Source organism: Leucopleurus acutus, assembly GCF_964270905.1.
Source record: "Leucopleurus acutus genome assembly, chromosome: 6".
NCBI classification, from domain to species: Eukaryota; Metazoa; Chordata; class Mammalia; order Artiodactyla; family Delphinidae; genus Leucopleurus; species Leucopleurus acutus.
The window spans coordinates 93709273-93721836 of NC_139149.1; the positions used below are offsets into that span (position 1 = coordinate 93709273).

Sequence of the window (12564 nt, forward strand, 5' to 3'; positions counted from 1 at the left end):
TCCTTATCTCTGATTTTAAGCTACCCTTGGACCCAGTAATCTAGACAGAAAACTAAAGGATAGGCTAAATCCTGAGGGAAACAGTTCTTTTTTTTTTTCCTCAGTGACAACTGATGTTTTTCTCTGGTAGCCGCTGTAAGAGAGAAAGCCACTATTCACCAGTATCCAATTCTCTTCCACTTCCAGCCTCACAGAATATGGAAATTCCCTCCCACTAGAGGGGAGGTGTGTGTCTCGCTTTGGACAATGAAATTAAGTAAAAGCAATTTATGAGACTGCCAGTGCTAAACTCTCCAGCCTTCTCTTTCCCAGCTGCCATGATGTGGGGATCCCATGTAGATGTAGAGATGCCATAACTTCAAAGCATCCTGGAATGCCAGACCACCACAGGGAGGGGGTCCTGCCTTAGAAAGTTCCCCAGACCTGCAGTGCACTTTACATGAAAAAGATTTAAACATTTTTCTGTAAGCTACTGCAATATGGGGGTTATTTGTTGTGGCAACACAAGCTCTATTAACCTGGATTTAACAGCTATTTTAGCTTTAACAAAAATTGTGTTTCACAAATCAGTTTCCCTCACTCCCCAAAAATCAGTTCCCTTCTCCTATCCCCTCCCTTCTCTTGCTGTCTCTGTGGCTTATATTTTGGTCTCCTTTGACTTTGTCTGATGTCCTTTTCTTTTGTTCTTACATTCCCTCCCTTATCTTTCTTGATAGGACTATACAGTAATAGTGAAAGTGAGTCAGAAAAGATAAAATTGTAAAGAAAGAAAAGAAAAGAAAAAAAAGAATAAAGTAAAGAAGACCAAGTGCAGACAGATGAGAATATAAAAGCAGAGGCTTGCTTTATTTCAAATCCACCCCTCTCAAGATTATCCTGAATGTCTGTCACATTTAAATAGGATAATACCATCCATTTTACGTACGTATATTCCCAGAAAGCATTTTATCCTTATTACTTTACGGACATTGTTGCCTAGGGAAAAATAGTGAAATGAAAAGAGTGTGAAATTTGGAGTCAGAACTTCTATAGTTGAGTCCCAGCTCTGCATCTTACTGACTTGCTGACTTTTGGAGTAACTTTCTAATCATTACCATGGGTTCAATTTCTTTATATTTTAAATGGAGAATGTGATAGTATGCTTCAGAGGTAATAGTGTTTGACAAATATAAATATTTATCAATTCTTATCATTAGGGAAACATTAACAGTTCAAGAAAATGAGATTTCAGCAGAATAAATCATAAGACCAGGTGTGGAAATTCCAGTTAGCTTTATGACTTCTTCCTCTATCTCATCACTGTATCAGTCTCATGAAGAAGTTTCCTGAACCTCCTGGGGATCCTAAGTGATATATGCCGGTTACTTGGCACACAAAACCACTTCCGTCTTTAGTTTTGATAAACAACATGCAGACCCAGAAACAGGCATACACCTAATATAAATTGTAAAGGCTGAAAACAAGCAACCCCCTAGAGGGAGCAAAGTTTGGGCTATTGCTTGAGCTCAATCCTGGCAGTTTTTCAGATACCATAACCTAAAAGACACTGTGCTCTTACCTGCTTAGCATTTTAAGGCTTACTGATCAAGTCAGTTTTCTTGATTTCATGCTCTGATCTTCCACAAATGAGTGATTCAACTTTACGGAGTTTTTTCTACTTTTGACTTATTGCCTTCTCTAATCTCTAGACATACTTATTTACAATTTTAGCACTGAATAGTGATTTTTAAGCATATGGCCCAACAATGTTGTCCTTACAGAATTAAAACTAAAAACCTGTTTTTTCATTCTTTCTTGGTTATCAAGTAATTTTGAAAATTGCAAGAATATTAATTTTTAGGGCTTTTTAATGTGTATTTTTATAAACTGTCTCAATTCTTTTAAGGAACAAAGGAATGATCAAATAGACTAAAAACAAAGAAATCAATAAGCTAGTTATTTACTAGCATACTTTTATACCATAGGAGGCAGCATAAGGAACTGAAAAAGACGGGACTACTCTTGTGGTTTGCCTTGTTCAAAGGAGATGGCCAAATTCTTGGTTATTGTAATTGTACATTTTCAAAGTCTCTTTCTCGGAAAGAGATTTTTTGTTTTTCATTCTATGATGTATGGTTCCTAAATATGCTGGTTTTTAGAGAAGTCTCATAGAGAGAGACAGCTCAACTTACTTTAACAAACCCATTATGGAATTTTACTTTCCCGTGTTTCCTGATATTCTTTACAGAGTCCACATTTCTCATGCTGCAGATTAATTGTATTTTAAGTGACTATCCTTAGTGGAAAAAGAAAATAGCTGCATATGCCCTTAGCATACTTACTGGGAGATCATTACATATTAAATTATCTTTTAGACTTTGGTTCTTCAGGCCAAATCATACCACTTCTTTTTCTCAGAGGTCTGGTTTTCCAAGCTTAATCATCCTTTGTGGTAGTCCTCTGAACTGTCCAAGTTTTCCACATCCTTCTTTAGAAGAAGTTCCAGAACAGCTCATTGGGGCCTAATGGAAGTTTGGAGGGTTCAATGATAATTTTTTTCTAAGCTAATTAAGTGCTGAATAAGCACTCTGGTAGAAAAATTAATACTATTTAAATTTGAAATGAATTCTTATGGAGCAGTGTTGAGCTCTTGGCTACACCCAAATGTTGGTCCCCAAGTTATTTACTGAATGATGACTCAATACACAAATAAACTGGAAATTTGTCTAAAGAAGGATGAATATGATACTTTGGAATGACAAACTCATACTGACCTCATTATTAAGAAAAAGCCTCATTATTAAGAATGATGGGAACCAAAGGAAGGTCTAGAAAATAATTATCATTTTCTCCACAAGACTAACTTCAAACTATATAAATGTCAACTTATCCATAAAGACTTTCCTGATCCCATAGCCCCTCCTTCAATCATCATAGTTCAGTTTTTCTCTCGGCCATGGTACTTATCACACAGCTTTAGATTTTAGTTTATGAGTGCTTGTTTTCCTTTTTTTCAATTTTCCTTCATAATGCCATTATAGTTAAATGATTAAACACAGGTACGAACGTGTTACAGTTTACCTCAAACACAACATAAACTTTCACATTTACGTATCTTTACATGTTTCCTCATTTCAGATTCTTCTTCAAAGCATAGCTGAAACATCACTTTTCTTTGGCTTTCCTTGGTGTCTCAATTTCCATCTCAAAGATTTAGTTTCTCCCTCAAATGTATTCATATAACAATTTATACATATTTTATCAATTATTTTGCTTCAATAATTATTTGTGTATCTCTCTTTTCAGCCCTGTGCAATCTTCAAGGACAACTCCATATCTTCTTTTTAAATACATTATCTGGGACATAAATATTTAAGAAACTGAAGTTTTAAATACTTTATCTCTACTACTAAGCTGTAAGCCTCTTGAGGGGAGAATGTTGAATGTGATTTCCCATAGCATGCTGTAAATACCTATTCAATGGATGGATAAGTGATAAAGCAATGACTTGACAGACATTCATACATGAAACTAAATAAGCCAACACAACCGTACGTGTCTTCAGGCTTACCGGTCCATGGCATGTGAGGATGCCATCTTCCATCTTCTCACACTGGGGGTCACACTCCACACAGATGGAGCCATTCTCAAACTCCCGAAATTCACTGTGAAAACATCAGCAGTATGAGGCAGTGTAAGCAAACAAGCTGTCAACTTAACAAATGAAGTAACATCTGCTAAAAGTCCTGTTGGCAAAGTAAATTCTAGAGTTTGTTTCTCTAAGTGCCAGGAGCATCAGAATCATTTCCCTGTACATTAATGAGTAAGTTCTCCATTAAGAGAAAAGAAACTGCAGCCAGATGGCTCTCCTGGCCCTCCATTGGGTTCAACGACAGACTCATTCAGGAAACCTCTCTCTTGTGAGAGAGATTCCAGCAGTCTCAAAAAAAAGGAAAAGAAAAAAAAGGATGACTCTTTTGATGACACAGCAGAACCATTTCTGCTATTTTAAGTAAGTCTGTGCCTGTTTGTCTCTATATAAAATTTTACTCTTGGCTGAAGGCTTAGTTTTTAAACTTTGACAGAACTATTGTATTTTTCTTGTTGCTAAGTTACATGAATGTTCCCCATCCTTGTCCTTCAAATCCCAAGATTCTTCCATTTATTTTTAGTGAAACTTCAAAAAACACTTTGATTTCTTTTCTTTTTTTTAAAATATCTTTCTTGGAGAATTAGAAAAAATATCTTTTATATGGTAGATTTTATTTTCTTAGATTATTGATCTAATATAACATATTTTTCAGTTTAAATTCTTTTTGAAGAATTCTATATGATATAAAATAAAAAATAGTTGAATGGTAACATTCTAAAACTTTCTAATTAAAATGTGGGAGGATGGTCATCACTTCCCCAAACCTTACATTTTGTGGCTATTTGAATATTAAATTTACCAGTATATAAGTTTTCCAATTAATATCTATCCTAAAAGTTTTCATTTCAATAATTGGGTATCCGTCATGTACAATATGTTTAAAACACACTATTTCCACTAACGTGTGAGAGGATGAGGTACTGGGTATAAACAATTTAGAATTTCAGTTATGAGTCATTAACAAAACGACTAAATATTTATAGCTACTTCATTATTTTGTGCCTTTGTATCATGAGTGACCATTCCAAACTAATAGCATTGCAAATATGGCAATTATGGATTAACTAGGTGATAAATTCAAATTTATTTTTCCCTGGAGTGAAATAATCACTCTTTTTTCATAGTGAACTATCTTATTTGGTTATTATAAAGCCTTAACAGATGATTGAAATCCAAAGGGTGGGCTATATTTTCTGTTGGTTAGATTAAGATTACATATATTTCAAGGTAAAATAATGGTTTGGTTTTCAAAATAAATAGCATAAATCTATGGTTTATTTATGTATGAATGTACATATTTAGTTACATCGATTTTGCACTCAAAGTGAAGTGTGGGTTTGCTATGGATTAACTTTTTATGAATTTTCTTGAGTTTAACAACTTAGCTACATAAAAGTTTTTATTTTGCATATTTCATCAACAAGTGATATAAAGTATTCAATAGAGGAAATCTTCAGAATATGAAAGTCAAAATGACCTGGTATTGGGGTGGGGGTTGGGAATGGGGTGGTAGCTAAATTGTAAAGAGCATAAAAAGCATTATGTGTAAGTGAAATTATATGATATTTACAGCACACCCTGCAGTCATCAGCAAAGCACTGTTTCTGAAAACAGCTTCTTGGGTGACTAAAGAGTTAGGATACTAAATGAAGGTAATAATTTTTATGGTACTAAAACATGGGTCATGCTTTCCTTTCTTTTCTCCAAAACTCCCTTCCCCATACACAGAGTTGAGGAGTAAAATGAATATGTCATAAAAAATCATGGAGGCGGGCTTCCCTGGTGGCGCAGTGGTTGAGAGTCCACCTGCCGATGCAGGGGACATGGGTTCGTGCCCCGGTCCGGGAAGATCCCACATGCCGCGGAGCGGCTGGGCCCGTGAGCCATGGCCGCTGAGCCTGCACGTCCGGAACCTGTGCTCCACAACGGGAGAGGTCGCGACAGTGAGAGGCCCGCGTACAGCAAAAAAAAAAAAAAAAAAAAAAAAAAAAAATCATGGAGGCAACCTAGCTGCCTTCTCTTTTATAGAGTAGACTTCTATCTGTGTGGTTTCTGGCTCTCTTCCTTTCTGCTCTTAGAACTGATCCTCCTTGCAATTTATTTATTGTCACTGTCTCCATCATTAGCTTTTTTCTTCCCTGTCCCCTAGTGATTCTGCTGTGACTTTGCCAGAGATCCCCTTTCACTTGAATCTGATACAAAAATTCACATTCTAGTGAGCATGGGCTTTGCTTACTGAGCTTTGTGTTTTTGCTGCTGTATACTTCTCACAGTTCTGTTGTGTGTGTGCTACCTTAGCCAATCCTGTGATCTAGAGCAAATACTTTGGATTTGGTTCGTGTTCCCAGCACCAAGATGAATATTGCTGTCTTACCTCCCTTAACTTCTCTAGACCTCATTCCCTAAATATCCTCTGAAAAAGGAAAAGAAGGGTGTTTCGATGAGAGCTTGTGAATATTAAACATAAAAATGCCTACAAAGATCTTAGACTGGCACTCTTTCTGATGTTTCTCTGTTGTTATTAAAGTTTCAGAAGCATTTAACCATGTTGCCAGATAAGAAAACTAATTGCATTGCAATTAGTTTTCTTGTTCATTTTGAATACTTGGGCATTGTAGTTAGGAGTTGCAAAAATATAGTGACTTATATGATCTGGATTTGAGTGCTAACAGCCAGGATTAACTGATTTTTTCCCCCCTTCAAAAAATCCTCTTTTTAGGATTTATTCTTTAATGATAGTCAAACTATTTTTATATATAAATAAGTTCCCTGATTTTGGTAAATGTCATATTTGTATTTATTTTCAGCAGTGTATAAAGTGACTGTTCTACCTATTTAATGAGCTCAGATTAATAGACACAAAAAGGAAATGATGATAATTGTTTTAACAGTAGGAATTCGAATAAGAATTTTCTCATTTGATAATCACGATCATTATTATTATTATACTATAATATGATATAATAATAATCACATCGTTATTATTCCCATTTTCCATGTAAGAAAACAGAGTTTAGGACAATTAGGTTATTTACCGGTGGATGGACATTTCAAGTAGGAAGTGATTAAGTTAGAATTTGAATTCATGTTTCCTCAAAGACTGTCTTACCTGCCAGGCCAAGTTGGAAGTAATTTGGCAATACCACAAGATTGGAGGTGGGGACATCTATCATTGGGTAGGCAAGAATTACATCAGATATTTATAAGATACTTTCATTTATTATCTTTTAAACTAAACCTTGTGCATGATTTCCTAGGACCCCATTACTGCTGCAAAACTACATTAAAAACTTTATATTTCTTTACTATGTTTGATTTAATGATTTGGAAAATGTTAAGCTTTCAAAAACAACAGGATAATCAGTGTTGTTTATTTAGGGGACCAGTATTTTTCCTTTGCTTAGCTTTCATTGTTTCACAAAAATGAGACAGAGGGTAGTGTATACATCCACATATACATCAATTTCATATTTCTGACAAGTTTAAAACTGAAATATTAAAGAAAAACAATGGCATCTGTAAAGAAACAGGATGAAAATCAGACATCCTGAGTTCTAGTGTTGGTTTGGTGCTTTTACAATGTTATGACTTTGGTCAACACTTAATTTTCCTACTTCTCACTGTTTATAAGATGCTTCTGTTTGATAAAATGATTTCTATAATCTATTCCTTCCTTAGAAATGCACATACGTATTCAATAAACTTTTAATGTAACACAGTGGAATTAAGGTCTATTAGTTCCATTTTAGTGGCATCAGTTGCCACACACACAGAGAATCATATCTGATCTGATGTATTTTATGTACAGGAAATATCTTTCTTTCATAATAATGTGAACAAGCATTAATACAGTTCAATTCAATGAGACAAGTAGCAAATAATTTGCTATTCATGATCAAATGTATGAGTTGATGTGTTTTACAAATTTTCAAGTTGAAATTTTCCTGATAAAACTATTAAACCGTTTTTTCAGTAATGCTTTTATTGAGAGATAATTCATATACCATGACATTCACCTATTGAAAGTGCACAATTTAATGCATATTTTAGTATATTCACAGAGTTGTGCAAATGTCATCACCATTTCAAACTATTAAATTCCGATTTAATATTGTTTTTATACTTAAATTTCTAATTTTAATTTCAATCTTTTTTCCCCCTAAATTCATGGAGGGAATTGGTTTGGTCATCTTTCAGAGAAGACACATATCTATATTATTAAGATCCATAGTTTTTATCCTTTAATGTAAAATACAAAAATAAAATGTTATCTGGGATCATGGAAACGGTTGTTAAAATGGGACAATTCATGAGGTAGAAGAAGAAAGAACTTCAAAACTACCCTTTTACAAAAATGTTGAAAATCCTTTCAGTGAACAATATAGGAAAATTTGACTCAGGGACAGTACTAAAAACTGCATTATCACACTAATGAAGGACAACTGTGATGTATGAAATGGTATGTTAGGATAAAGTGATTTTATGAGTATATGAAATGCCATGCAACAAGGTATATACTAAGTTTTATTGTTGTCAATTTGATTATTGTAGTACTGTAGATAAAATTTAAAATACTTGATGTAAAATATAGCTTAGGTTATTTTTAGAAAGTGACAGAACACTTTCAAAAACCTTTTCAACTAGCAACTACAAAGGTAATTTCTCTATAGGGCTAAGCAGTTGTCTGAGACATAGAAATGTGTGTTGTTCCTAATACACAATCAAATAGACACGCAACCTAAATGCAAAAAAAAAATCAAAAGTTATGCAGTCATTCCAGGTGAAGATTAATAGGAAAGCATGAGAAAAAAAACAAGATGGTTGAGACACTGAGGAGGAAATATTACTTATCACAATGTCCTTTATAAAGAAAATAGAAATACATTTTTCAATTTTGCATAAGCATAAATTGCTATAATTTATTAAGAATTATCTATTTTGGTACACATTTTTAAATATGTACATGATAGTCAATATGCATTTTGACTTATCTTGTTCATTCAAATAAAATGATTTCCCCTTAAAAGAATTCTTTTATATGTTTTCTCCTTGATGCAACAAAAACTCTCCTTAAAAATCATGGCCAGCATAAACATTCTGAAATTTTACCCTTTTATTATCATTTTAATATCTGAACCAATCAGTACCTCAAAGCTCATGAGATAGAGACATTATAAGATGCCTTACCCATCATAGAGGTTACAAGACTCTATGCAGGTCCTTCCCCTACTGAAGCGACGGCACGACAGGCACTGGTCTGGCCCAGGTCCCCAACACCCATCGTTTGAACAGAGATGGTTGCACACCATTCCTTCAGCAGCTGAAAAACACACCAAAATCAAGGGGAAATAAAACAGAAGCCTGCGTCCAAACTTACCATTTTAATACGAATCTTCCTAAGTAAAGCTATTTCTGAAGGAGTGAGAGAGATCTGTGGCAGATAACTTTGCTTGCCTACTTAGTCACCATGGCCCACTTTACCTTCCACTTCTTTCATATTGCAGAGCCCCAGTCACTGTATGTGTAGTACCATTGCATTTTTCATAAAAGTGAACAAATATCAATTGCCTATATCAAAACTCTAGGGAGAAGCAGTGACAGAAATTAACCTTCCAATTAAGGTAACAAAACACACCTTTTTAAAGCCAACCCTTTGCTCCACTAACACACCACACATTTTGACGTCAATTCCATGTGAGAACTTCATGCAGAAACAGAACAAGTGATATTTGTCATAAAACAAAAAACATCAAAAGGGGAAAAGAAATAAAAAAGAAGAATATATGAAATGTAAGAAGGGGGCAAAGAAATGGAAATAAAATACAAGTTTCTTACAGACCTCTGGTACACTGCAACTAAGATTACCTTGATATTTGAGTCAAATTGGCACAAGTAAGAAAAAAGTTTTGAAATAATTTTAAACAAAGTGTGGTGGTTATTTATGAGGAGGTATAGAGATTACAGTAGTAACAAAGGTCTTTAGTCTTATCTCTATATTTTTTGTTGATGGGAGAAGTGCCAAAGAATTTGAGGCCATGTTTTAAAACTGCCACTTAAGGTTTACCATTTCTGTTCCCTTTTATATCAAATAATACTTATTCAGTGTATTATTATTTATACTGAAAAACATAATTTTAGTGAACAGATAGCTATTGAATAAGAAGGGCTTATAAAGACTTCAAATGTTATTCTGGGTGTCTGAAAAGTGATTTGAGATGTCTGAAACCCAATTATATGTGGTTTTCATAAAATATTAATAAGTTCTCAGAAGATGAAAACATCAAAATCCTGTTTATCTTCCCATTAGTTACCAACTGTATTTATTAAGGGATGCAAATTGTTATGGTAAGAGCATTTGTGAGATGGGATGGAATTGCATTAACTATGCAATTGTAATTTAGAGAGGGATCATATCTGTGAAAGTTACCTTCTCTAACAAATGCCTGAGAAAGTGAATTACCAGCATCGGTGATGCTGATTAGTTTTAAAACAAGGAAAGAAAATCTCCCAATTCATGTATTCTTTCTCCTATATTCTGGAGCCTTAAGGAGGACCCTATGTTAAACTGTATAAAATTCTTTCTCAAGGCAGACATAGACCTATCAAGATATCATTTTAATTTATGACTACTTAATTGAATAATGTTTTCCAATATAGTTTAAGAGAGAAACCTTGTGTGTATGTGTGTGTGTGTATGCTTAATAGTTTTATTGAAGTATACATGACATATATTGCTCATACATAAAGTATACAATTTGATGTTTTGACAGATGCCTGAAATCATGAGTTATATGTATTCAATCCAGGCAATGAATGTATCCATTACCTCCAAATGATGCCTCATGACCTATGTAATCCCTTCCCCCGGCCCCTTCCCCTCAGACAGCCATTGGCCGGCTTTCTGTTACTCAATACCCATTAGTTTACATTCCCTAGAATTTTATGTAAGTAGAAATATACAGTATGTACTCTCTTTTTATGTAGTTTCTTTAACTCTGCATAATTATTTTGAGATTTATACATGTTGCTGTATCAATATTCATGCATTTTTCTTACTGAGAATATTCCATTGCATGGATATGCCACATTTTTTAAACCAATCACCTATTGCTAGACATTCAGACTGTTTCCCATTTGGGGCTATTAAAAATTAAGTTACAAAAAAAAAATTAAGTTACAGTGAATATCCATTTACAAGACTTTGTATGGACATACACTTTCATTTCCTTTGGACAGAAATGGCTGGATAATATGATAAGTACAGGGTCAACATTTTAAGAAACTGTCAAATTGTTTTTCAAAGTAGTTGTACCATTTTACATTCCCAACAGCAATGAACTCAACTCAGGAGCTGAAGTTTCCTCATATCTTTATCAATATTTGGTATGGTCAGCCTGTTTAATTTTAACCTTCCTAATATTACGTAGCGGTATCTCATTGTGGATTTGATTTGCATTTAAATGATTAAAGATGTTGAACATTTTTTAATGTGTTTATTTGCTATCCATATATCTTGTTTGGTGAAGTGCCACCAAATCTTCTGCCCATTTTATATTGGATTGATTGTTTTCTTACTATTAAGCATTGAGAGTTCTTTACAGATTCTGCAAGTACTGTTTCCTTGTCTTAGCCTTGCCTTTTTGTTCCTTTAACACTGTCTTTTGAAAAGTAGAAGTTTTTAATTTTGGTGAAGTCCAATTTATCAATTTTATCTTTTATAAATCGTGCTTTGGGCATCATATCTAAGAAATTTTTGTCTAACCCCAAGGTAACAAAAGTTTTGTCTGCTGTTATCTTTTAGAAGCATTATGAGTTTTGGTTCATATGGTCTATGGTCTATTTTAAGTTAGCTTGTATATTATACTGTATTAGTTAGGGTTCTCCAGAAAAACAGAATAAATAGGATATTTTTATCTATATCTACATATTTTATATAATTTGTTATAAAGAATTGGCTCACAATTATAGAGGCTGGGACTTCCCTTGTCTGCCATCTACAAACTGAAGACCCAGGGAAGTCCATGGTACAGTTTAATCTGAGTCCAAAGGCCTAAGGACCAAGAGCACAGATGGTTTAAGTCCCAGTCCAAGGGCAGAAGTAGATTGATGTACCAGTTCAGGAGTCAGGCAGAGGAGTGAATATGTTCTATTCAGGCCTTCAATGAATTAGATGATGCCTATCCACTTTGCTTCACTCAGTCTACCAATTCCAATGCTAATCTCATCCAGAAATACCCTGCAGACATATTCACAAGTAATGTTTAACCAAATACCTGGGCTCCCCATGACCCAGTAAAGTTGACACATAAAATTCACCAACACAGGTACTAGGTAAGGATCTATTCCTTTTTTTCTTTTCTTTTTTTGCATGTAGATATCCAATTTTTCCAGGACCATTTGTTGAAAATACAATCCTTGGGCTTCCCTGGTGGCACAGCGGTTGAGAGTCCGCCTGCTGATGCAGGGGACACGGGTTCGTGCCCCGGTCCAGGAAGATCCCACATGTGGTGGAGCGGCTGGGCCTGTGAGCCATGGCCACTGAGCCTGTGCGTCCAGAGCCTGTGCTCTGTAACGGGAGAGGCCACAGCAGTGAGAGGCCTGCGTACCGCAAAAAAAAAAAAAAAGAAAATACAATCCTTTTGCCAGTAAATTCCCTTTGCATATTTGTTTAAAATCAGTTGTCCACATACCTGTAGGTTTATTCATAGTTCTCCACTCTTGTGTTGATCTATTTATCTCTCCGGGTATATTTTCTCACCTTTAATCTATATGTGTTTTTATAGTTGAAGTTTGTGTCTTGTAGGCAGCATATAGTTGGGTATTGCTTTTTTAATCTAATCTGACAATCTCTGCCTTTAATTAGGGTATTTAACCACTTACATTTATTATGACAATTTTGGTTAAAATCATTGATCTTACTGTTTGTCCAATCT

The 12564-nt window shown here is 34.5% G+C and overlaps 1 protein-coding gene across 2 annotated transcripts in view; it reads right to left on the bottom strand.

Annotated features, from left to right (window-relative positions):
• Window positions 1-12564, bottom strand: part of ERBB4 (erb-b2 receptor tyrosine kinase 4) — a gene marked incomplete at both ends in the record, with an annotated part of 1126414 nt that overhangs the window by 278200 nt on the left and 835650 nt on the right. For both annotated transcript variants that reach the window (XM_082841669.1, XM_082841668.1), the window contains 2 exons: window positions 3551-3644; window positions 8819-8951. In XM_082841669.1, coding sequence (XP_082697795.1) covers window positions 3551-3644; window positions 8819-8951 — 227 coding nt within the window. The remainder of the gene's footprint in view (window positions 1-3550; window positions 3645-8818; window positions 8952-12564) is intronic.